Raw genomic sequence first — 25,102 nt, 5'->3', positions numbered from 1 at the left:
CATAATTGGCATATCAGGTAAGCCAATTAAAGGAAACGATACTATCGTGTTACATCAATCATTGATCAAAGGCCTATCTACGCTGAGATATTCTATACCCTTGTATACAGACTTCCCCGCGTTACTTAGATTACCTGCACCTAATTTTGTCGAATAACAATATTAAACGATGCTTGCCTATGCTTGCGTCGATGGAATTTCCCAACAGCATTCGGTTGGACTGGTCTTCTCAGAATGGCAGGTCTCTTATCTTACTCCAGGGACAATTACGGCATCGTGCATCGTGCATCCTAGCTCATAAGACCCTGGAGAAGTCTGACGGAGCTGAACCCTTGATCACAGGTAACTGGCTATTTGCAGAGGGAATCGACCTAGAGTTTATCTTGGCCGCACGAACGAGAGAGGAAATAATCTTCCTTTCTTCCTTGTCTGCATCGTATCCTATCTTGGCGAAACCAACGATGCGAATGTCATGCATAGTACAAGGTACATGGGTACTTTTTATCAGTGGCCCATACCTAAACCGGCATCCCGGTGGTTTCGCGTCGTAACAATGTTATGTTATGTTATGTTGCTACTAGATATTCGATCGCAAGTGGCGAAAATATGTAGCCCGATATAAGTCAATACCTAAATGCGATGTTACAGGTTACAGGTAGGTATCTACCTAGGTACACAGCAACTTTGCTAATTCCCGACCGGTACCGTAACCCAATTGCTCCGGCCCTTCGGCGCTGAGCCGATCCGGCTAACCATCACGCCAACAGCGGTGTACCCCCCACTGATCCGACGATTAGAGTTCCTGTCGGAGAGGGGCAGCAGCGGCTCGCTTCCCCACCTTTGTGGTAAGGTCCCTGTCGAGATGATGACATAGCCCGGGATAAGGTTACACTACATTACCGTATGGGTCATGGGTGATAGATATACTTTGTAACGGTGTACCTGGATGCTGTAATACATACTTGGACTCTGTAGAAAAACTAAAACTTGGCCGATCACCTTTTAATTTTTTTCTTAAATTTTTCTTTTCTTTTTCTTTATTTAACTTTGCTTACCCGTCTCTAGCTGAGGCATTGGAAACATATATTAGGTAGGGCATTTCGTTGCTTCATCCATACTATCCTACTTGTATTTTCCGACCACGGAAAACAAAAAACCAAGACGCCATCGCGTGCGCACTTATAATGATATCAAGGCCACTACACTTCCAACAATCTTCTTATACCCTCTCCAGCATTCCGCTCTCTCAGCGGAGTTCACTGTCGTGCTCTCAATATGGCGGTAGCACACGAGAAGTCTCAGCCGATGTCTGCACCCCAGCCCGAGAGGGCCATGAGTAGTGATGAGAAGAAGAGCGAGGGCTCGGATGCAGACATTCGCGAGACTTTGGTCGAAGTCTCCACTGAAAACCAACTGTTTCGCCACCTAGGTAATCGCCAGATCCAATTGATTGCCGTCGGAGGCAGCATTGGTACCGCTCTCTTCGTAAGTATCGGCGGTGGTCTTGCCAAGGGCGGACCGGGTAGTCTTCTCATCGGGTATACCATCTATGCTATCATGGTCGGTATGGTGAACAACTCCATGGCTGAGATGGTTACCTACATGCCCGTGTCCGGCTCCTTCATTCGAATGGCTGGTAGATGGGTCGACGAAGCTTTGGGATTTATGGCTGGATGGAATTTCTTCCTCTACGAAGCCTGTCTCATTCCCTTCGAGATATCCGCTATCAATTTGGTGCTTGGATTCTGGAGGGATGATATCCCTGCGGCAGCTATCTGTGTAGCATGTATCGTGCTTTATGCGTATGTGACCCTCCTTTAAAAACTCTTGGCCGTTACATTACAACCTTGGGACGAAAGATAAGTTAACATCAAAATGATAGCATTATCAATATCGTGGCCGTGCAATATTTCGGGTGCGTGCATGACCCCAACCCAACTTATACCCCAGCATATCGTCTAGGGGGTATTATCGCGGCATTATCGTAGATTGGTACATTGCCTACTCCACGAACCCCGCGACCTCCGCCTAGACCAATTTGGTGCTGTACCTAATCCGTAATTAGTATATTTGCTAATCTAGATCGTGTAGCGAAGCCGAATTCTGGCTATCCAGTGGAAAGATCCTGCTTATCTGCATCCTGTACATGTTTACTCTAGTCACCATGTGTGGGGGTAACCCCAGGCATGACGCCTACGGTTTTCGGTACTGGTCAGATCCAGGGTCTTTCGCCGAGCACCTTCACGATGGCGCATTGGGTCGTTTTGAGGGTTTTCTCGGTGCTATTTATTCTGCAGGTTTTACCGTCGTCGGACCTGAATACCTTGCCATGGTCGCCGGAGAGGCGGAGCGCCCACGAACGTATCTCAAAAATGGATTTAAGACCGTTTACTGGAGATTCGCCATTTTCTTCATTGGCGGAGCGCTTTGCGTCGGTACTGTGCTTCCGTACAACAACGAGACACTGCAAAATGCAGATACTGGAACCGCTGCCGGCTCGCCCTACGTTATCGCGATGCAAAATCTAGGAGTTGGAATACTTCCCCACATCGTCAACGCCCTCATGATCACCAGTATCTTTAGCGCTGGAAATGCCTACACATACTGCGCGATGCGATCCTTGTACGGTCTCGCGTGCGACGGCCAGGCCCCCAAAATCTTCAAAAAGACGCTAAAGAACGGCATTCCTGTCTACGCTTTCGCGCTCGTCATGGTTTTTCCATTCTTGTCGTTCTTGCAAGTGTCGAACAACACAGCGCAGGTAGTGACATGGCTTGCTACGCTCACGCAAGGCTCGCAGATGATCAATTACATTGTTATGAGCTTGACATACATCTTTTTCTACAATGCGACAAAGGCGCAGGGCATTGACCGCCGCAGTTTACCATACTATGGCTATTTCCAGCCGTACTGTGGGTACATCGGACTGGTGTGGATGATTATCATCGAGGCCACATTTGGTTACTCGGTGTTCTTACCCGGGCATTGGAATGTCGGTAACTTCTTTGCTTTCTACACGATGGCCATCGTGGCTTTCTGCACGTATTTCGGCTGGAAGATTTACCGACGCACGCGATTCGTCTCTCCCGCGGAAGCCGATCTCGTCTGGGAGAAGCCGGCTATCGACGCTTACGAGGCCGCGTATAACGAACCCCCGACCCGATTCGTCGATGAGATGAAAGCTATATTCTTCGGAAAGAGGAAGAGGGAGAACTACATGGGAGAGGACTCGAGCTAGAAGTCGGGCATGCACTTTAACATAGCGGCTTAGATTCGATGGCGCCGGAAACGGTTTTGACGAATTAACAGCGCGCTGACGGACGGAGAAGAGAGGAACATATTTATTGATATATAAGTCGTTCTAACATGTCTAGGTACTGACTATATATTTTGGAAAAAATATCCTTATATACCTAGGTAGGTAGGTACCTACCTAGTCATGGCCGCCCAATATATGCAACACAGTAAAATCAAATTCAGTCGTTCGATTCCAAGTACCAAACAAAGCCTCTATCAATAAATTGTTGTTCATCTCAGAATACCGTAGACAGGGCGACTTATTCGAAACCTCTACGATATGCCGTGTGACCCAACCTGTCCAGCCGCACCACAGTTAATGCGGCCTATTATGCGAAACATGATAGTAGGGTTACCGCAACTAGAAAATTTGACCTAGACGATTCATGCATAGGAGGGGAGGGAACCGTCCGGCGGTAAGAGAAAACAACATCCAAAGGAGAAACCATGTATTTTGATCCTCCCCAGTCTTGCTCAAGTCCTATCTTACCTACCAGGATGTCGACTTATCTACATGCGGGGTGGATTGTCAAGAATGTGGTCTCGAACATTTCCCAACTCAACAACCAAGTAGGCTGATAAGGATATCAGATACGTAGGAGTTACTATCAAGATTATCATGACAAGATGCCGAAGATGACCGAACTTGGCCCTTTATCTCTCCGAAAACAAGCATAAGACGGTCGTGACGTTTCGCGCCAGCGACGCGAAAGATCCGTGGGGGGGTTCTTGATAAGAAGCGTCTCCAGCTACGTCGCAATCCAAGGAATGATAGCTACTCCAAAATTTCGATAAGAATTGCAATATGATTTTATTTTCGCTTCTAGCTGCTTACCTCAAACAAGACCCATGCCCCCAAAATAGACAATGCCTTAGCCCATGAAACTGTTGATAACGGTGACGAATGTCGTGTACAGCATAGCAACAACCCCAACTACCATGAGTACGATATCTACCGCTTTAGCCTTCCACGTTTCCGCGACGCCTTTGTAGTGGAGAAACGCCGGATAGATGTAGACCAACGGGACACAGGCAACAGATCCGATCAGCGCCACGAACCTATCGAGGTTAGAAGCGCCTATGATCGCAAACCCTCCGCAGGCAATGACGACTACCGTCCTAAAAGCGTTCTTGATCCACTTCGTGCGGGTACTCTTCTTGCCCGAATGGGAGCCAAATATTTTACCTTCCATGATACGGATGGCGGGGAATAGCTGGACGGGGGTTCCAACAAGGACCGCGAGCGAGTAGAGGAACTGCACCGCATTGACAAACTTGCTGTCTTGGGGGTAATTGTTGATGATTTCAATTTCCGTGTTTTCACCGAACGTAGCGTAGCAAAGAGCACCGACAGCAGTAAAGAGGATGGTAATGAGGAACATGACTACGCCGAGAAGCCACTCGAAGCGCTCCGGTTTGGTCATCGACGACTGGATCGGAAGAACGAGCCCAATACCTTCGAAAGTGAAGATAGCTGCCCCGATTGTGAGGGTGTACTTTGCAGGGTTGAATAAAACGACGCTTTCATGAATGCCATTAGATGCCAAGTGCGCAATGTCATAATAATAGATGTAAGTTACACCGATCAAGATGCAAACATCAGCAAGAAGGGCAACAGGGCCGAGTTTTGCTATTCTCCGAATAAACGCCAGGGGTATGAGAATGATGAGCTGTATGAGGATTAGAAACGTAGGGGATAACGGACTGCTGTCCCCGTGCGAAACGGCTTTCAGGAACGACGTCATGTTCTCCGCGACAAACACCATGCCGGCACAGACGAAGCCCAATTGCGACATGGCGATGGAGAATAATATCAAGCCGCGCATGAATTGCCCTGCTATCGCGTGGCCGATCTCTCCGTAACCACCGTCGTATTTTTTCTTGCAGGCAAGAAGCAAGTGGAACGCCAACATGGTAACTGCGGAAATAACCAGCATGGTGAGAGAGGAAAACAAGATGCCGCCATTGTTAAAAGCTTTGGGAAGAAACATAATACCGGTTCCAATAAAAGCCTTCAATAGGGTAAAGAAGGTCTGTTTTGTGCTGGCGGTAGCGTAGCGTGGAGCGCGCGAGACCCTCCGCTGTCTAAGAAGCGGGCTCGTTTCGCTCGGCTGCTGCTCCCAGCCCTCTTCTTCTCGTCCTTCTTCTACTCCCTCCTCCTCGGAAAGTATTGCCTCGTCATCATCCGAGTCCGCAAGGTCCTCTCCAGCAAAACTACCATACAGTTCGAGGAATTCCACGAAGTTCCGAGTTACGGGAACCCTGGAGGCCCAGATATCGCTCTGCTTCTTCTGCCGGATGAAGGCTCTACGAAAGCCTCCCGGGGCCAAATGGTCGCTTACGGTCAAGCCGCCGTCGGGTCCAGGTTCCCCGGTAAGATCCTTGGGGAGGTGGAAGGTTGCAGCTCGCTTATGCATCTTCGCCCTCGCGGCGGTCTTGAAGAGGTCTCGGTGTATGTCACCCCCCTGAAGCTTCAGCGAGGATTCGCCCAGGTCTTGGTCTGCCGGGTCCGGATTCGAAGACGACGACGCGCAAGCAGACGAAGGGGAAGAAGCGCGGGGCGCCCCGTCGAATACGGCCGTGTAGCCAGACGGGAGGTGTTCCGAGACGACCTGCGCGTCGTGCTGGGACTGATCTGATCTCGGGACGTGGGCCATTGTGGATAGATGACCATCCAAAGAGATGCCGGTCTAAATAGAAGGTAGGTATTTTTTTTCTAAGAGCTAAGCGTAAACGTACATGAGAGATTCTGTCTCTAATTGTTGAAAGTAAAGCAAAAAGCAAAATGGTGGGTTATTTATTCTAAAGCTTGATATATATATGGGCTTTGGTGTAATGCATTTTAGATTTGAATCTGGATGTTGTTTTTGTTTCTGGTTTTGGTTTTGTGTTTTTTCTCTCTTTTGGATGTTTGAAGTTTGTAGTAGTAAAGTGAGAAGTTCTGAAGGTGAAGAAGCTAGGTACCTAACCTTAGAGGTAGCTATTACATCAAAAGCGAAAAGAATGAAACTACGAGTGGAGGTCTCAAGCAATGGAAGCTTCCACTTGCGCTATTCATGAACTCATAGAAGACGGTGAAACCTAAAAAGCCACAGGCGCGTCCCGTCATATGGATCCCAAATCAGACCGACAACTTGGCAAAGGCCAGTTGGCAGCCCACGATGAACCGTTAGACCGTTAGACCGTTACCTAATGACGTCTCTTTCTCTTTTCTAGCGCCGGCTTGAGCTAAGTAAAGTTTTTTGCGGGGTTGGTGGGACCCGACATGACTGGCTAGCAAATTCTCGCAGATCCTTAGCTTAGAATTTTACACCGTCGGAAGCATAAAATATATACTTTTACTACAAAGTCTTTCACTATCAATCAGCACATCCAATCACCATCCAAAGGGTGGTACAAATTCTCGATTGGTCTAGTGGTCAGGATACCTGCTTGTCATTCACATGAACAAGTACGCAGGTGGCCGGGGTTCGATTCCCCGATCGAGAGCATCTTTTTTTAAGTTTTATTTTTTTTTTCCCCTTTTTGACCAGATCGGATATGCAAATGCCAAAAAGCTTTCACATCTTACTGGCGTTATTAGAAGCTGGTATTGACGTATTTATGCTATCTCGCTTTTGATTGAATCAAGTTATAGCCTCAAGTGCGAGCAGCTACAGTTCACGTGCCACTTATATCAACAAATCGAAGCCTTAAAAATCCCTACGATGTGTCTGTCATATTAAGAATAATATTATAAGAGATGCGACTATAAAATAGAGTCCTGTTTGGTAGCATGAAAGAGCAACCAAATAACACGTAACTCAGGTAACAAATTTATTTATACTTGACAATGCATCGTCGGGACGATTAAAAACGCCGATCAGAATAAATATCCGTTAACGAAATCGTATTGTATCTATGCATACATTATATACCTAATATATACATACTACGTACAGCGGCAGCAACGCTGAATAATTCAATATTCGGAAGACGGAAGAAGTTCGAAGCATCAATATTAATTAATAATCACCAGTGAGTCCGATTTCAGTGCGACAGAGGATCGGGATAAATTCAAGTCGTCGAGCACTATGCCTAATCAAGACATTACGATACCTTAATAAATGGAGATGTCCCCGGTCGTCTAACGGGTTTACGGGCCTAGACGGACGAATTCATCATCCCTCTTCTATCGTTTTAGGCAGACATCGACGTAGCTAACCTTCAACGATCTTGGATTTGAAACGTCTCTTATACCTCTTAAGCATGTATATATTATATACCTTAGGTTATGTAGTTAGGTAGGTAAGCTTCAACAGAATATTTAAACATAGACGTGTGCTCTCTCCTCGTAAGAGTATTTTTCCAGACAGCAACACTTTAAACACATCCATCCAGGAGACAGACCAGTGACCTACTTCACTATTAATATCTACTACCTCCGATCTATCTACCTTTTCTCACCCAACGACCTCCAGCCAATCTTATAAAAATGCCCTCCTACGTAGTTACCGGTGCGGGCAGAGGACTCGGTGTAAGCGTTCATACCTTATGTAGATAGCGCAGCTCGAAGAGATGCTAATCCATGACAAAGGTTGAGTTCCTACGCCAGCTCTCCGAGAATCCAGATGCAATTGTCATTGGACTCGCCCGAAACGTGGAAGCTGCCAAGAAGAAGGCAGCTGAGACCGGACGCCCCAATATCCATATCATCCACGGAGATCTGGATGACTACGAGTCTCTGAAGGTAAGAAAGCTTAGCTAGCTAACTCGTTTTTATCTGGGTGACGAGACAGTTTGTTAATATGGTGCACAGAAAGCGGCAGAGGAAACCGCCAAAATTACCGGAGGAAGCTTGGACTATCTCATCGCCAACGGTGCTTACATTTCCGGTGTTTCGGCCTCCCTGGGTCTTTTCGACTTGTAAGTATTCCCCCTTTTAGCAGGCTGGCGAAGAGATGAGCTAATATATCATGGCAAATCAGGGGCGAGAACCCCAAAGCTCTAGACGAGGACTTGGAAAAGTCCTTTAGAACTAATGTCTACGGAAACATCCACCTCATCAACTTCTTCCTGCCCCTGATCCAAAAGGGACAAGCCAAGAAGGTCATCTCCATCTCGACTGGACTTGCCGACTTCGAATTGACCAAAGAGTACAAGATCGAGCCGGCCGGCCCGTACGCCATGAGCAAGGCAGCTCTCAACCTTGCAATTGCCAAGTATCATGCGCAGTTCGCCAGCGAAGGAATCCTATTCTTCAGCATCTCTCCTGGCATGGTTGCAACGGATGCAAACACGCCTCCGATCAGTAAGTCCCACTTTCGATTCAGCTCCCATAGGTATTCGTTTGATAACCCAATTATACCTACCGTGTACCGAGTATAATTACTGACACGTCTGCAATTACAAAGCTACCGAAAGGGAGCAGAAGAAAGCTCAACAGATGTATGCCAGCTTTGCCCAATACGCGCCTCATTTCAAGGGTCCGATTACCCCGAAGGAGTCGGTTGAGAAAGTCTTGGGTGTTATTTACGACTCCAGCCTGGAGAAGGGAGACGGCGGCGCGTTTGTATCGCATTTGGGACGAGGGCAGCCGTGGATATAAGTGTTGGCTCAGCCATAGTAGAGCACGGACGGGATTGCATGAGTGGTATGGATAACGAATTTGCAAGAATTAAGTTAGCAAAATAAACCCCCCGCTCCCCTCTCTCCCACCCTACAACCCCCGAACACTGTTTACGTGATGCTATAGTGGTGAGCTTTTGCGCCGTACCTATAATGCATTGATAACAGGGCGCCGTGAGATTGGAACCGTGCTTCGGAACTACTTAGTCACAAATCTATACCGCCTAATGATTGACAGAAGCATAGCATTACAGTCACGGGATAAAACAAAAGAAGGATTGGAACAATTTCATTGCAACGCAAGGGGTACTAACCTGCCCGATACTGAATGTATCCTTTGTTCTACATATTCTATCGGGGCCCGGAAGGTAATAGACTGTCGGTTTAATAAGTACGGGTATCTAGGTAGATACGTGATTTGAATTCACCTTGGACCGTAAGCCTGAAAGAATGGAGTAGGTAGCCTTAAGCCAGAGAATATTTACCCTCGTGATAGCATAGCCGATATAGTGACTCCAGCAAGGAAAAGATGCAAACCTGAGAAGCACTTTGCGATTACCTAGGTAAAAATGAAGCTTAATTCATCACCTTCACCCCTTTTTCCTAAGCTTCATCGTCACAAACGTCGAGAAGAACTCGGCACCCTCAATGGTTACGGGTACCGAAAGGAAAAAGGAAAAAAAAAAGAAAAAAGAAGGATATACAGGTAACACCTATCTATAATCTATTAAGCCGTTTTAATAATATGGTAATGATACAATGGAAATTGTTCGAACTCTTACGCAATGAATGAAGGATACTTGGTCTTTTGTGAAGGAGAAAGGCTGATTATATGCACATGCCCGTTTCCGCAACTATGCTTCCCAATAAGAACATTGGAAATTAACATGGAAAAACAAGTTAATAATAACAGTGAAATATCAATATGTGTCCTTGAACGAGAAGCTGTAAATACGAATATATATACCTGGGCTGCCTCAGAATTGAGTAAGTATTGCCATAGGTACACCACCACGAATCGAGAATTACCCTTCCCAACAACCTGTAATTTCCGCAGCATCTAGCTTCACGACTTACTCTTTTAAGAGAGGTTGTGAAGGAAGGATTTACCCACAACAGGCGTACCATGAACTCAGAGCCCGACAACCAGCTTCCTGTCGACGAGGGTCGAAGCGGCTATGATATAACTGGGCAGGATCACATCTCGCGCCCAATACCGCGGCCGGTACCACCAAAGCTAAACTCGACACCAGGGGGCGCGTCTGACAGCGGGAGCAAGTCTACTCGAGATGGCCGACAGCGTCGTGTTGGGCGAGGCATCTCGCGCTCTCCCTAGGTAGCTCTGACACGGCCACTCTAGCGAATGGGACTGATCTATCTACCCATCTTATTGCTATTATGCGCCTGGTGATGGCCCTCATATTTAGGGCCACATAAAAAAAGGGAAAAAAAAGGAGCCAAATAGATACCTGGGTACCAATAATATCTAAGCCGATGCTTTTCTTTATGCCACATGTGCAGTAGGTATTTTCTTTTCGCAGTGACAGTCACAAATCCATAACGCAGGAGGCCTAGGCGCAACTAGGTCTGTACAGGTACATAACGACACTTCGTATTAATATTCCAACTTTCCTATCTACCTAGGTAGGTACCTTAATGTAGCTATCTACGTGCACTGGGAATAGTAATCGTTCTGCGAGAGAAAAAAAAGGTCAGCAAGGCGCATCTCTCCCTTTACCTGTACCTAAGACAGGCACCGAAAGTCGATCAAGCCGACGTACCTGTTTCTTGCAAGTCAATCCGCTCGCGCAAGTCGTGCATCCCGTGAAGCCGGAGCCGCCGCACTGCGCCCACTGGCTGGCGGTGCATGCCGAAGGAGAGCTTGGCGTCGCGGGCGCTGCGGTCGTGGTGGGTGCGGGTGCGGATGTGGGCGCCGGTTGGGAGCCCTCGTTGCCGCTTGCTGCGCAGGTGAAAGGGTCGGGGCCTACCACGTCCGTGTTAGTGAAATGCTGCAGAGTCATGTAGAAGGATGAGCTAGGTCCAGGTTAGGTTAGGTATGTACCGGGAATGATGTATTTGCTGTCCTTGCTCATCGAGTAGATGTTGATGAGCAGGCCCGGGTCGTCCTGCTTGTAGAGGCCGGGGAGGCTGTAGGTTGCGGGCGTCTTGGTGGCGGAACCCCCAGAGATCTTGATCTGAGCGCATTCCACTGCATTATATGTTAGTATCTACCTTAGGTAGACACAAAGAAGGGGAAGCTATTCGATATATGATATCATCACGTACTATACAGCTGCGCTCCCTTGCTGGCACCAGCTCCGTGGAGTGCAATCATTTCGGCGCGGAGGAGGTACTGCCCATCCGGTAGACAGTCTGGAATCTGGATGGGCTGCTTGCCCGCGTTCTGGATGACTTTTGAGGTGCCCCAGACTCCGTCATTGTAACCGTCGTGCTGAATCTTGAACCAGCCACTTCCGTATCCCTTGTCGGTCGTCGCGTCGTCGACCTTCTTGAGATAGGCAAGCGTAGGTCCTAGATGGCTCGCGTCCATCACATCGTCGGGGCCAGATGTGAGCGTGTGCCTCCAGATGGCATTGACCGTGGAGCCAGCCTTGACGTCGATAATCTTGTCCGAGGGCGTAGTAGGGTTGGGACCACCGTTGCAAGCAACGTCGTTGGACGACACGTCGCTGATGGGTCCGTCGTATGATGGTGTTCGTATGCCGTAAGATACCGGGTTCGTCACACCGTTTGCCTCTAGCTGAACAAAAATCGTGTGCGCGCTGGCCAAGCTGGCGCCGGCGAGGGTGGCTGCGACGGAAGAGTATCTCATTTTGTAAGCTTCAAACAGCAAATAGGCAACGTCTTACGGATCACTCTGGCTGAGATGAAGGCTCCTGTCGATCTAGGGATTTGCGAACAGGAACCTAGGGTCGGTGCCATCTATAAATATTCAGGAGGGCCACCATTGTGTGCCCATGTCGAGAGTCCGGGCGGATCATACGGTAGCAACTGGCCGAGCGACGTTAAGAAACCATGCTTGGGTATCGTCGAAAAGCCAACTACCCGTTTTCTTCTCCAGTAGCCAGCGGCGCGGACGCTCTACGCGGGATCTAGAACGGCGAGAGTTCCATAACTATCCTAGCGTTTCGACGCGTTGTGGTGGATCGAGGGACAACGTAGATGCCATGAACAATCGGCGGAGGTTGCACATCCGGATCTGTATTCGGCAGGCCCCCTTTTATGAATGAGCAGAGGGGGTGCCGCGAAAACCCGGACTCATGTGATGGATAGGCGAACCCCACAAGAGCCCGGGAACTAGGAAATAAATTGGATGATGCAGCTCGAGCATGAACCCAAAACCATAAGCGAGTCGAGTCTGGATTCCAATTCCCTGGTGGGAGAGCATCGTCAGATTCTTGCCAAGACACAACCAAGCCGGGATACCGGCGCGACGTTCAACTATCGTTGTTCACCCCTCCTCTAGCCTCACATTCGTTGTCGTATCTCGGATTAGTGGAATTTCTCCTGCAGCACCCCATTGGAATATATAGCCGATAGCCTTATATTCTCAGCTGATACCTGATAAAAAAAATCAATTTTTAATGTGGTTCGAGTTAAGAGGTTAGATCGTGATGATTGATCCATTGAGAAATCATTGCGCCGGGTATGATTCGGAACGAGTTGCTCAGCCTTCTATTTATTATCCACTGCAGTTATGACTTACGCTTGGGCTCTCATCACTTAAGGTATCACGATCTGGTTAGTTCAAGGTTATGGAAGGTGTCTATTTCGTAAAGTGTACTAAAGTACAGGATCTAACTCGGTACCTAGCTATACGCTATTCTCATTTCAAATTCCAAGGTTGACATGGCTTATTCTAGGTACCTAAGGTAAGATGTGGTTCCGACCGTTATTTGGGGATGTTCGCGACTACAATGGCCTCGACTTCTTCTGGGCTTAGCTGCTTAATTCCCAGAAGCTCGTTGTCAAGCTTGTCAAAGTGACCTCCATACTCCTTGCCCCAAATTCCGACCTTCAAGATGGAAAAGAAGGCGTTTGGATTGAACCCTGTCTTGCCAATCTCTTCCAAACCGTTCTTCAGTATCTCGTCAAGCGATGTGACGTTCTCCTTCCACCCATCTGCTCCTACATGTTTCTTCAAGATCTCTTCGATCTGCTTCAGGCTGATAGCGGCCTCCTGGACGTATACCGGTCTGTTCTTAGTCTGCTCGGGATTCTTCAGCACGCCTACGACGGCCTTGCCAATGGTCGGGAGCGTCGTGCTCGAAGTCAGGTTGTTTCCTCCATCTGGTAGCTCGATAGTACGGTTCTTGACGTCGGCGAAGAATCCTGCGCGGATAACCCAGTCCAAGAAGGCTCCGTTAAGCACGGCAGTCCACGTTAGATCGCTCTCAGCGGCGGCTTTCTGCAATGCTTCCTGAATCTGGACCTTGGGTGCGTAGCAGGGCAGCTTTGCAGCGTTTTTGTTGAAAGTGTTGGAACCGAATTCGGATGGAATGAAACGTTTCACTCCGGTCTTGACAGCAGCGTCAATCAGATTGCTCTGTAGGGTAAGCGACTCGGTTGTGATGGTTGAGACAACAGCATCTTGTCCTCGCAGTGCCTCTGTCAAGGAATCTACTGAGTTGTAGTCGACTTCCTTAACGGTAACATTTGACGGCCAGGTGTGATTGCTCCCTTTGCGGGTGAGGACAGTAAGTTGAAAGTCTGCCTTCAAGAGTTGCTCAAAAACCGGTGCTCCAAGGGCACCGCTAGCCTATGGATTGTCAGTAAGGATCAAATGGGCAAGCTTTTTGTCATAGCTATCCCGTCCACTTACACCTGCAATGGCGACTTTCGTAATAGTAGTCATATTGATGGATGGTGTTAGGTAGTTTAGGTAAAAGTTAGAAGCAGATAGCTAGCTTTTCTTTTGTATCGAGACTTTGGAGGTAATGGTTTTCTGATGAGAGGATGAAGAGAAGATGATGATCTGATTTCTTCTCCTTTCCTCTCGGGCGAGAAGATGGCTTTATATTTCTATATCCCCCCATCTTGTGAAACAACGACTTTGATTAATCATTGTTTATTCCATCCTATTAACGCCATAGCGGGGGGTGATTTCGAAAAGCTTCCTCCTTGACATGATTTAGGGGTATTATTACAATAGCATAACTCTACGGAAGGAGTTAGTTATCCCACATTGGCAAGATCTGCCTTTCATGTTGCCGTTGCCGTAGTGTTCTCTTACTACAGGTAGGTAATGACGGGATCATTCCTCGGGGTCCTTTGGGAAGATAGCCCCCGATCCCCACTTGGCTTGGGCATGGCTTCATCCCACATCCCACATCCCACCTCTTCAATCCCACTTTGCCGTGACTAATGTTTGTATGTCGGTGATGTCGGTGATATCGGATAGCCGCAATAAACTCCGATATCTCCTTCTCGCCAACGAATATGTTTCCCGTCCCACATCTACACTCACACATCCTCCCACATTCTTATTGCAACTTACATATCCCACATTACGTTGAAGTGGGAGAAGTATTACCAAAATTAGACATCTCAAGTTCCAGAACCGGCTCAACCGCTAAACCTACTAAACGCGTGTTAGTCTAATCTAATCAAGCTTTGTTGGTCCGTCAACCCGTGTAAGGACAGGGGAATGGGACTAGATGTCTTCATTACCAAAGACTTGGGAATGCTCGTTCCCCGGGTGTGAGAAACGCTTCACCAGAAAGGAGCATCTAAATCGACATAAACTGAGCCACAACCCCGAGCATCAGTATAAGTGCCACATATGTGGGCGATGTTACGCACGAAGGTACGCATGTTATCCTCAGCCAATTGGCTCTTCTCTTCTCTCCACCTTCACATGGTTAACTTTTGTTCAGTGGCAACGGTTGCTGATATACATGTGCTAGCGACGTATTTAAAAGACACGTGAAGCAACACAAATCAGACGTTTCTCAGCCATTAGACACAACAAGGTAAGTGGCTGGTAACTTTAGGTAGCCCAGCATCATCACTTACACGTTTCGTGATTGCCTTCTAGAATATGTCTTCCATGCGGTGAACGGAACACCCAATGCGATGGGAACACCCCCTGCGGAGCATGTGTTTCGAGCTGGACAGGATGTCTTCGGGCCTGTTCAGATGCCAATAGCCACCATGCGGCTAATACCGAGCCAACGGTCGCGTTACCAACAAGCGATCCCGGCCAGGCATCATGGCTTCCATCAACTCCAAACGGTTGGGGTCCAGGGCCACTGCCGGGTACACCGTCATGCCAGGAAGCATCAAATGCCATGAGTTTTGATCATGAAGGGCATAGTCCTCGATGGCCAGCTGGTCTGGCCTCTTCTTCATCAGATGCGCCCACTGCTAGATTCGAGCGAATTAATTTCGCAACAGATATTCCTAATAGCCCTTTGCAGCAGACGACGCCGCCGACATCAGCACAATCGCAGAGGACCCCAGAAATACCCGGATCTGTTGCGCCGGCCGATTTACAGAACTATCTAGACGTGAACTCATCTAATACCAAGCGGCTTGTCGACCTGTTCTTTAGAGAAATTCATCCGTACTGGGCGATCCTACATGCGCCTACGTTCGAACTGGAAAAAACTCCACCAATTCTGGTAGCATCAATGGTCATATTGGCTAGCTGGTTCGAAAAGGGGCCAGATCACCACAAGCTTGCTCCTATCGTCTTCGACGAAGTATCTCGGATCCGAATGGTATGAAAACCCGTCCCTGCTCTGGACTTCGCCCTCCAACGGCTAATTTAAAACGGCTAATTTAAAACTCTTAGGTTTTCCGACCGCCGTTGCACTTATTACAGGCCATTCTGTTCTATGTTGTTTACGCGACGTACACGCTGGTATGTTGAGACATGGATGCCTCCAATACTGTTGCTCTCTTATCATATACTGACATTTATCTATTAGAGCACGGATGGCATGGTACCAAAAGCCCTCAACCTCACAGGCCTTCTAGTATCAACTTCTCGGTATCTTGGTATTTTCAATGGTCAGTTCTTATGTAACGAAATGAGCGACTCGGATCCTAGTTGCCCATTTGCCGTTTGGCGTATAACAGAGCAACTGAACAGGTACTCCCTATTCCACGCCAAAAGAGAAAAAAATAATCACATACGCTAACAAAGAGGTTCTTCTTTTCTGTTTAGACTTGCGTTTTCTGTTCTTCGCGTAGACACATACCTCAGCATGCTCCTTGACCATCCGCCCTCGGTACGATACCAAGAATTATGGATTCCTCTGCCAAAGTCTTCTCAACTATGGGCCGCTTCCAACGAACCCGAGCGACGAAAGCTCCAATGGAACGAACCAGCAGGTCGCGAGAAGGCGCTCTTCTCGTTCTTCATGCGCGACGCCCTCAATCCTTACCGTGGGAAATTGCCGTACTGCCTCACCGACATCGACTACCACCTGAGCACCTGCGCGGCGCAGGCGACGATCTGGGAATTCGCGCGAGAGGCCCACAGTTCCATGTCGGACGAGCTCGCCGACGAGATCAGCCCGGGCGTTTTCGTCGACATGGCCCGTCCGCAACTTACCCTCTGGCGGGACAAGAGCAAGCAAGACTACCCCCTGCTCGAGCAGTACTTCGCGGGGAGCCTGCCCGGGACCGACCATCTCCTCGCGCCTCTGACGTTTACGCTGATGTTCATGGCCACGCTGAAGATGTTCGCCCCCATGAACGTCCTCCGCATCAAGGGGCACTACTACAAGTCTCGCCCCGGCGCCGCGATCCCGACCCGCAAGCCACAGACCCATCTGCAGAGCTGGATCTCGACGGGGTGTCCGCGGGCCGCGCTCTGGAACGCCGCGCAGATCTGCCGGATCTTCGTTATCGAATCCACCCGCACAGATGACGGCGACAATCACGACCACGACCAAGACCACAACAACTCCGGCAACGGAACCACCACCAGCAGCTCCTCCTCCCTTCTCCGCGCCCGTCTGCGGCTAAACCCGCTCCTCATCCCTGGCGTTCTCAAGAGCGCCATCGTAGCGTGTTCCTACGCGCGTCTCAAAGGGCGCTGCGCTAACTGCCGCAGCGAAGGCGAGTCCCCAGGGGAATTACCGACGTCACTAGCATCATTATGCACCACCTCCACTACCACCTCCGTCACCGCCGCCTGCTCGTCCTCCTCATCGTCATATCCATCTTCCTCACCCATCCCTACCTCTACCACCGACACCATCGACGACGTAATCCACCTCTTCTCCGCCGACGAGCAGAGCGCCACGTTCCAAGCGTGGCGAGACCAGGGCACGCCGACGCCGTACTGGGGCGGGATCCGCGGCAGCGAGAGCGTCCGCGTGTGCAAGTGCCAGCTGTCGCGGCTCGCGGCCTGGTTCCGCGGCGCCTTCGCCGACGACGAGGCCGCCCAGATGGAGTTCGTGCTCTTCCTCGCCGAGCTGAGCGGCGAGCCCAAGTAATACATAGAGGGTAGTAGATCATAAGACGGGAAGGGGAGGGGGAGGGGGGATAGAAAGGAGGGAGGGAAGTGTCGATATACGCATCTTTGGGTCTAGTGGGATTTATCGAGCGAGAGCCACGCGTATAAATGTTGAGGTCTATATCGCTTGCGCACAGGAATATGGAACAGATGCCTACCTCCTAAAGTATGAATAAATATAAGCTATACCTGAGATGATCGTTTCTGATGTCGTATATTTACGGCCAGTATAATAAGACGCGGACTCCTTGCTACTATCTATCATATTGTTCTGTGCCTAAAGCTGCAAATCTCGTTATGAAGAAAAAAAGAACTGGAATATTAGACCGAGGGAGGTACATAAGGCATACACATCTACATTATCTAGATATCAAGCCATAAATTTACATATCACTCCTCGAGCATAAAGACTATGACGAAATGCATGCTGGTTTCAAAGTACCTTTTCCTTTTCAGGATACTGTAAAATTAGGTAACTATCGCAACGCTTCGCAAAGGCAATTCACTTTCGCATGTCCTCTCCGGGAGCTGAGCAGAAGCGGCCTCGCTTGCCTTTTTCTTCCCCTTAACGCCAGTGACAAGCCGGATATGATACCACATCACCTAGTCCAAAGGTACCCTAAGTTCCCATACCTCCCAGGCGTCCCTACCAGGACTAACCAGAACCAGGCCTGGCATATCAAAGCCTCCCTCAGCGCAACAACTCTCGCCGTCAAGTCAAGCTCGTATTTAATGAGCCTCCTTCTCCAAGGCTTCTAATTCCTTAACAACTGCAGCTTTCGTGGCGATCTTCTTCATTTGGGTGTCCTCTAGCTTCTCACCACCAGCATGTCGCATTTCAAGGTCCTCGATTGCGCGGATCTTTTTCTGCAAGCTGCGCAGTTTCTTGGACGCGGGGTTCTGGCTGCCGGGTGAGAGCAGAGCGTCAGTAGTAGGTGGCTGAGATGTCTGGATCTGCGGAGCAGCAGGTGCTGCTTGTCCATTCTGATGCGTGTTGCTGCGGTGACGTCCTTGGTTGTTACCGCCTTGGAAGTTGTGCCGCGAGCGACTTCGATCATGTCTTCGCTGATTAAACTGCTGACCTCGACGCTCAGGACTACGTCCCTCGTTCCCAGAACCAGGACCTTGATCCCTAGGCGGAGGCGCCAGACCACCGTTCTCTTTCCTCTCTCCATCCTTGCTCTCGGGATCCTTGGCCTTCTTGTTATTTCTCTTCTTCTTGTTCTTAAGCGCAGTCTTCGACAAATTTTCGTCGCCGTTGGCACCCGGCGTATCGGCTGGTACCGCGCCTGGGACGGTACGCGCACCAGATTCGAGGAATTCCGCACCGGGAACCTGACGACGCGGTCGTCCAAATCCGTTCGGACCAACATTCTGGGCACCGTTAGTCATAACATGGGCCGCGCCTCCCTCGTCCTCACGTCTAAAGTGAAGCGGTGTCGACATTCCTCGGGCGCCAGGAGGACGATAAGCTCCAACAGGCTTCGACGGAGTTTTCACTGTTCCTAGGTATGCGACAGCCGAAGAATGGGGGGTGGGAATTGGGTGTAGCGGGTCATCACGGGGGAGGTTCTCGGGGAGAACAGGTCTCCACGTTACGTTATAAAGCTCCACCATGTCTTCGTGGTACATGATGCCCCCTCCGACGTGCCATATCTTGATGCCATTATCAACACGGAGGCGCGGGGACGTTGTGGCGGTCATGATATATCGACTGTCGGGGCTCCATTGGCACACGCTAGGGCTGCCACTCTCAATCGTGCAAACCTTGCGGTAACCCTTCTCCAAATCGTAAACGTCAATTTGGCCAGCAAGATTGCCGAATCCAGCAATCAGGGCAAAACGACCGGTGGGCGAGAAGATGATCGTGTTCCGGGGCGCAATAGGAAACGAGTGGGTGGCGACGGCTCTGTGGTTAAATAGTGTGGTCTTCGCAGGCATATAGCCGTAGATAACACCGAACTCTTTACCGTTTGGAGACCAGGACACATCGTGGATCGGACCATCCTTATCCAAGGTGACGCGAGCGTCTAGGGAGCCGTTGGCGGAAAGAAGGTACAGAGTAGTTTCTCCGTAATAACTCTTGTTTGATTTATCAACATCCGTTTGTGCCAGCACAATAAGGCTTGTTCCCAAGCTGTTCCACTTCAGCTGAACCTTGTCGCCCTTAAAGAAAGTCTTCTGGGAAATCGGGGTTGTGAACTGAGGAACGTTGTAAACCTTAACCGCAGCAGGTTGACCCTAGATTATTTGACATTAGCCTCAAGTAGAGTCGAAAAATTAGCTAAAATAGTAAACGAACCTTTCGCTCGGGGATAAAAACGGCAACATTGTGGCTCTGCCCAGGAGCAATGGCAAAATCGGTCACGCCTTCGACTCGAAGCTTATCCCAGACTTTGCTTAGATCATGGCTCTCATAGAACTGCACTTCGTTGGTGACAAGACGAGCGCAGAACTTCTCGTCGGAGGTGTATTGAAGGTTCCAACCGGTCTGGGACTTTTGCACAAACTTTCCTATCGGTTGCTTCTCGACGCCATCGGGGAGGTCTTCAATGGTTCGCCAAATCTTTAAATTCTTAGTCGCATCACCAGCCTCATCCTTTGCGGGGCGCTCCCAGGTGCTTACGAAACAACCCCGGGGAGAAAAGGCGACTTCGAAGACGTTAGGGACAGGTATGTTAGTTAAAACATGGCCAACAGATGCGTCGATAATGCAGACACGTTCGCTGGATACCCAGGCGAGATACCGGCCGCAGGGCGAGTAGACACAGCACCGCAAATTCCCTTCGGGTTTAACGAATCCAGGTAGAGGCTCGTAGACAGGCGCAGCGTCGGTGACACCGATGGCCTTCTGGGTTCGGTAAGCAAACTGCAACGGATTCGCCATGACTAGTCAAAGTCACAGGGAAAAGGATATATTGCAGGGGGTTGTGGAAGTATTTTTCTTGTCGTTTGTATCAAAATTATCTTGCCTAAGGGCTCGAGGCGGCAGTCAGGCGTATGGAGAAACGGAGCAGATTTATCGAAAAACTTTTCTCAGTCGACCTAATAATAAAGCTCAAAGATGATGGATGACTGCTGTCCCAATACCAGTTAAAGATATTAAGCAGGTCGATATCACCGAAGGCTCGTATCGAGAAGGTTACCCGTCTATGGAATAAAACGGTAGCTCGTGAAAAAAGGTCGCAATGGATCGAGAAAGATGTTGCTGCGCCGCGATAAAAGCCTTTTGGTCTTCGGTTGAAGATGCAGTTTAACTTGTCGAGAGACCAGGACCAGATTTGACGCCTCGGGTAGGCACGAGAGGAGGATTGATGAAGTAATAAAAACGGCAAGAAGAATAGAAGGGAATTTGACAGGTCACCCAGAGAGAGGGGATTGACGAGAGGCAGTGGGTGGACGTGACCGTGACGGAACGGAGCTTGAGTGGGCTGGAGAAGAAAGAAGGGGACGAAGTGAAAGACGAAAAATTAGAATAAAACTAAAAAAGCGAGTCATGGCGGCTGACAAGGAAATTTCTGTCGTGTCCAGCACGTTACAGGGCCTGAGGGCCAGCGTCAGCCACAATTTAACCCTATCTAGCTAGCGGCTAGCTAGCGGCGTCGGGGTTCACTGAGATTCTTTTCCCGCTCCCAGCCCCATGATCGTCGGGCTAGACCTAAAACTTGAGTTGAACCCCTGCAGCCCACGGCTGGCAGCTGCCTTCTTTTCTGCTTTTGTATTCCCCAAGCTTCTATTTTGGGATCGGGACGACGTAGGGTTAACTCTTTTAGCCCAGTTATCTATACTAAGGGTAGGTACCTACGAAGTTACCTCATACATGTATTTAATCAGATTGGGGTCAGACCGTAGTACAGATAGTACCTAAGTGGTAACCAATCTATACCTTAGGTAGGTAAGTGCCTACCCAAGTATATAGAGATATATACTTACTTCATACTAATTAATATAGTTACGTAGAGATTAAGGTTAACATAAGGTAGGTATAGGTAGCTTCACCTACCAAATAGCATCAATTAGAAGTATATAATTGTTGCCCACCAATATCGACAAATAGGTCCCTACCTCTATCTAATATAACCTCTTTTAAGCACATGGGGTACCAGATCAAAAATGTACAAAACAATATTTGCCTATTCACTTGCGATCATCTCAACTACCTAGGTTGAGACGGCTAAGGCAGTTGAAGGCCATGTGGCAATCACGTCATAAACTTAGGGGGATGGAACCCCTAATTTCTAAGCCCTAAAGCCAAAGTTTGTCACAAACAAACATCTAGGTTACTAGCTTCCTTAGTATACAACTCTTATCCCATTGGTAACGTCATTCATGGATGTTTCATGTAGGTAACACGAAATTGGTGCTACTAATTTTTCTTACGTTGTGGATATTCTCATAATACTTACTGCCTTACACAATCTCTTCACTCAATCCGGTTCACCTTAAGATTTCATATTCAAGGCAAAGATTTGAACAAAAAAAAAGAGAAAAAAAACTGACTATTACCATATCGTAGAAAGCCTAGGCAATCTACTCATCACCAAGACGAGACACATATTGCCATACACAATACGAATAGAAACCCCTTCGGATTAGTCCCCGAATATCAAACGGCCTAACGAGCGAGTTTACGCATCTCATGGCTCATTCAATGATTCAAACAGCTCCGTCCACACGAGATACAAATTGGACAACTTGGACTTCTCGTACGGCCGAATCCTCTTGCCATCTTCTTCAATCTCAAAGATCCAAGTGGGAAATGTCACCAACGTAGAACTCCTAAACGGTTTCGGTGGATTGGACCAGATCCGATGCATCTGCGGTGCTCCGCAGTTGACCTGTATTGCTCGATATCCTCTGGACTTCATTTCCAGCATTACGAATTTCGATAGCTCTCGCATGAACCCTTTACCATCATATCCGGGTCTCGTTCCGCTGCCAACCCGCTCGATTACTTGCCCGGCCGCCGTCGGCTCCCATGATCCTTTCCGCCGCGGGTCGTGTGTCTCATAATATTTCTCCATATGCCCATTAAGAGGTGCGGCCTTTAATGCAGCTTCCCATCCCTTAGGATCTCCCGGGTTGAATTTGTCGAAAGATAATCCAAACCCAATGATTGGAAAATCTAACGCGTCAAGTAGTTTTTGCCGCCCATTAACCTCCAGATCAGGATCGTCGATATCAAAGTCGTCCCAATAACAAGCACCACCATTAACAGCTGATTCAGGTCTCTTAAATATAAATTCCTTATCCCAGATACAGAATGAAAGACCATTCCTCGCTGCCATCTCCGGCATCTCATAGAAAGGCTTACAGGCATGATATGCCTTTAACGCTCTTCTTGCCTGGTGTCCTTCGTATATGGCGCTCCAGATCGGCGAGTCGAAATAATGAGTAAAAAAACTCAAGGCCGAGATCGAGTCGGCAAGATCGGGCGTTATTAATCGGATTTCATACCCCGAAGGCAACTCAACCCCGTGGTTGTTCTGTATCGGGGCACCTGGTCCCATCGCCCTCTAGGTTAAACACTCGCAGTACTTCGAACTTATCCCCTATCTTCTTTACAGGAGTAGTAAGTTGCGCTTAGACATTAAGCCCGTCTAGAAGGCAAAATATCACGAAAAGACGCCTGTCTTCAGTGCTATTAGGCAAATAGCTAAGGTACCTAATCTATCTTACAAGACCCAAACTTTAACTTCGGAAATATACGACAATCTATATATCCCGTCATTGTGTGAGCGTGATATATACGAGATAGTACCTGCCTTGGGTACGTACGATGCATGCTAATGTAGCAAGGAACTCGCTGCACACAGGCAAGGGGGTATGCGACCAATCGAATGAGTCAATTCATCTAGCTGTGTCACATTGTTCACCGCACGTATGGACATATTAGGAAGCTGACTTCTCTCAGGATGACTTGGCAGCCTGTCATTACAATTCTCGACGTCCTTCCTATCACCCCAGATGTCGTTTCTCACGATACACGATGTCCACCTGACCATGAAATGATCGTTATCTCTAGACTACGCATCGCTAAATACAAGTCTCGTGCGTAATATGTTATGGTCAGCATCAAGATAACCAGAATCGATCATTGGCTAACGGCTGGCCTTACTAAATCAAGCAGTATACTCAATCGTGAAAATAGACAGCTGATATTTTTGTAGCAGGCTTATTCCTATCATCAGTATGATAGCAGGTATATTATAGCATATACTAATATATGGCTCCGATCTACGGTCTAGATGTTGCAGATAGGCTTTACCACCCTGCGATTCTAGCGTCAAGCAGCAAGGTATCTATAACATCATCTCCCAAAAGCAATGTTACACTTACTGCCCAAGTAGGTGATCCAATGATGATGAACCCGGACAAATGACCTATAGTCTCTAGCGGATTTTCATCTTTCTTGAGCTAGACATCTGTCCGTATAATCTTAGGTACCAGCGTAAATAGTTGCGCAACAGGGACCGAGACTTTAACAGATACTTGCGACGGGTCGAAGTCGGCTCGGTCTTTCCTCGCCGCAACGGTAATAGATACTATATCATCCGTGAGACGAGTTAAGCTACCTACGATAAATGCCTTATCCTGTATAGGGAAGACTTGAGTCTCAAAGCCTTTCGCCGCGATGGTAAAAGACGACACTCCCGTTAACTTGGCGTCAGGTATCGAGAATTGAAAGTACTGCGTTGTAGCGTTCGTTTAGCTATCATTCAGTTTGAACACAGTAGTTCCCAGGTTGTCCTCGGGGACTAGTGTCTCCGTATGGTTATTTGAAAAAATTATCGAGACCGGGTCCTTCGAAACCTCTCCAGCGTACAACATCTGGTTACTTCTTAGCCCGTGTATCACGGTTGGTTTGATATCTTTTCTTTTATCTGCCACTTACCAAATTTTCCAGAGAGGATTCACTGGTTATTGCTGGTGACATCCCAAGTCCCATTTATCGGCTTGGTGAGCGATGGAGCTGTTTCCGATTGAAGCTCTACCCCTGATAGAACAGTGTTGAGCATACGGCTTAGCAAGTCTACGCAAGGGCCTTGAAATCCTCCCGTTGAGCGTACAATTCCAACATATTCCTGTTGCTGTCGATCACGTATCGTCGGAGATCAGACCTACTACTCTCATTGAAACTAGTAACGAATGCACCGCCCCTAGCTCCTATAATGTCGATATATTCATGAACCACTGCCGGATCGAACACTGCCTGGGTATTATCAAAATCCGATGCACCATTGGTGTTGCTCAGAGTTATAGCGGACTCTTCAACCACTTCGGCAAAGCCTCCGGCGTGTACATTTTATAGCTCGGATTAGTACCAATCTATACCACCAATGCGCACCGCACGAGAAGTTATCAAGTATTGATTTTTATTCGCATTGACAGAACAGTCATAACAGGAAACGAGTCGTGAAGAATTAAGATTCACAAATCCTATCGTATTGGCCACATGCAGTCAAGCCGATAGCGTCGCGTTGGTTGAAGCCAGTTTTCTCGAATTGCGCAAGCGTTTCTTCTACATAGATGTACCGACATAACCGTTCTGATGGCAAGCAGATCAACCAATTGATATAATATCTCACTCAGCATGGAAGATCCAAAGGTCTCTCGGGGCGGGGGGGGGGGGGGGGGGGGGGGGGGGGGGGGGGGGGGGGGACGGGGGCGCGCGGCGCGCCCGCCGGGCGGGGCACGACGCGCCGC

The 25,102-nt window shown here is 48.6% G+C and overlaps 9 protein-coding genes and 1 non-coding gene across 10 annotated transcripts in view; 4 read left to right on the top strand and 6 right to left on the bottom strand.

Moving 5' to 3' along the window:
- Window positions 1–935: 935 nt before the first annotated feature.
- On the top strand, window positions 936–3,704 carry F4812DRAFT_362457 (amino acid permease/ SLC12A domain-containing protein). Its single transcript, XM_047931860.1, has 3 exons — window positions 936–1,802; window positions 1,883–1,915; window positions 2,092–3,704. The coding sequence occupies exons 1-3, from the start codon at window positions 1,276–1,278 to the stop codon at window positions 3,236–3,238; spliced, it is 1,707 nt and encodes a 568-aa protein (XP_047790633.1). The 5' UTR covers window positions 936–1,275; the 3' UTR covers window positions 3,239–3,704.
- F4812DRAFT_362462 (transmembrane amino acid transporter protein-domain-containing protein) lies at window positions 3,674–6,181 on the bottom strand. The gene is made up of 3 exons (XM_047931861.1): window positions 6,037–6,181; window positions 4,133–5,987; window positions 3,674–4,072 (listed from the first exon to the last, which is right to left on the bottom strand). The coding sequence occupies exon 2, from the start codon at window positions 5,952–5,954 to the stop codon at window positions 4,170–4,172; it is 1,785 nt and encodes a 594-aa protein (XP_047790632.1). The 5' UTR covers window positions 5,955–5,987; window positions 6,037–6,181; the 3' UTR covers window positions 3,674–4,072; window positions 4,133–4,169.
- A 517-nt stretch (window positions 6,182–6,698) lies between these two features.
- On the top strand, window positions 6,699–6,786 carry F4812DRAFT_t80. The gene has a single exon. It is a non-coding gene; the product is annotated as a tRNA-Asp (tRNA).
- Window positions 6,787–7,329: 543 nt separating this feature from the next.
- On the top strand, window positions 7,330–8,998 carry F4812DRAFT_426282 (NAD(P)-binding protein). Its single transcript, XM_047934000.1, has 5 exons — window positions 7,330–7,813; window positions 7,874–8,026; window positions 8,096–8,202; window positions 8,265–8,587; window positions 8,691–8,998. Exons 1-5 carry the CDS (start codon window positions 7,772–7,774, stop codon window positions 8,882–8,884), a joined length of 819 nt encoding a protein of 272 aa, XP_047790631.1. The 5' UTR covers window positions 7,330–7,771; the 3' UTR covers window positions 8,885–8,998.
- A 1,269-nt stretch (window positions 8,999–10,267) lies between these two features.
- On the bottom strand, window positions 10,268–11,941 carry F4812DRAFT_362417 (carbohydrate-binding module family 1 protein). The gene is made up of 4 exons (XM_047931859.1): window positions 11,191–11,941; window positions 10,967–11,113; window positions 10,686–10,888; window positions 10,268–10,597 (listed from the first exon to the last, which is right to left on the bottom strand). Exons 1-4 carry the CDS (start codon window positions 11,735–11,737, stop codon window positions 10,571–10,573), a joined length of 924 nt encoding a protein of 307 aa, XP_047790630.1. The 5' UTR covers window positions 11,738–11,941; the 3' UTR covers window positions 10,268–10,570.
- Window positions 11,942–12,661: 720 nt separating this feature from the next.
- On the bottom strand, window positions 12,662–14,179 carry F4812DRAFT_426274 (NAD(P)-binding protein). The gene is made up of 2 exons (XM_047933999.1): window positions 13,748–14,179; window positions 12,662–13,684 (listed from the first exon to the last, which is right to left on the bottom strand). The coding sequence occupies exons 1-2, from the start codon at window positions 13,778–13,780 to the stop codon at window positions 12,818–12,820; spliced, it is 900 nt and encodes a 299-aa protein (XP_047790629.1). The 5' UTR covers window positions 13,781–14,179; the 3' UTR covers window positions 12,662–12,817.
- On the top strand, window positions 14,180–17,410 carry F4812DRAFT_426273 (fungal-specific transcription factor domain-containing protein). The gene is made up of 6 exons (XM_047933998.1): window positions 14,180–14,731; window positions 14,832–14,897; window positions 14,963–15,647; window positions 15,722–15,790; window positions 15,858–16,021; window positions 16,097–17,410. The coding sequence occupies exons 1-6, from the start codon at window positions 14,583–14,585 to the stop codon at window positions 17,373–17,375; spliced, it is 2,412 nt and encodes an 803-aa protein (XP_047790628.1). The 5' UTR covers window positions 14,180–14,582; the 3' UTR covers window positions 17,376–17,410.
- Window positions 17,411–17,423: 13 nt separating this feature from the next.
- Window positions 17,424–20,929, bottom strand: F4812DRAFT_362355 (translation initiation factor eIF-2A). The gene is made up of 2 exons (XM_047931858.1): window positions 19,698–20,929; window positions 17,424–19,636 (listed from the first exon to the last, which is right to left on the bottom strand). Exons 1-2 carry the CDS (start codon window positions 20,280–20,282, stop codon window positions 18,125–18,127), a joined length of 2,097 nt encoding a protein of 698 aa, XP_047790627.1. The 5' UTR covers window positions 20,283–20,929; the 3' UTR covers window positions 17,424–18,124.
- Window positions 20,930–21,705: 776 nt separating this feature from the next.
- On the bottom strand, window positions 21,706–23,179 carry F4812DRAFT_426269 (uncharacterized protein). The gene has a single exon (XM_047933997.1). It carries the CDS (start codon window positions 22,903–22,905, stop codon window positions 22,033–22,035), a length of 873 nt encoding a protein of 290 aa, XP_047790626.1. The 5' UTR covers window positions 22,906–23,179; the 3' UTR covers window positions 21,706–22,032.
- Window positions 23,180–24,428: 1,249 nt separating this feature from the next.
- Window positions 24,429–25,102, bottom strand: part of F4812DRAFT_458743 (uncharacterized protein) — a gene marked incomplete at both ends in the record, with an annotated part of 1,122 nt that continues 448 nt past the window's right edge. The window contains one exon of the mRNA XM_047937407.1: window positions 24,429–24,685. Coding sequence (XP_047790625.1) covers window positions 24,429–24,685 — 257 coding nt within the window. The remainder of the gene's footprint in view (window positions 24,686–25,102) is intronic.

This window comes from Daldinia caldariorum, assembly GCF_022478825.1.
Source record: "Daldinia caldariorum strain CBS 122874 unplaced genomic scaffold F4812scaffold_7, whole genome shotgun sequence".
Classification (NCBI taxonomy): domain Eukaryota; kingdom Fungi; phylum Ascomycota; class Sordariomycetes; order Xylariales; family Hypoxylaceae; genus Daldinia; species Daldinia caldariorum.
Note: the sequence above shows the minus strand (reverse complement) of the source record. Positions and strands in the feature narration are given on the sequence as shown.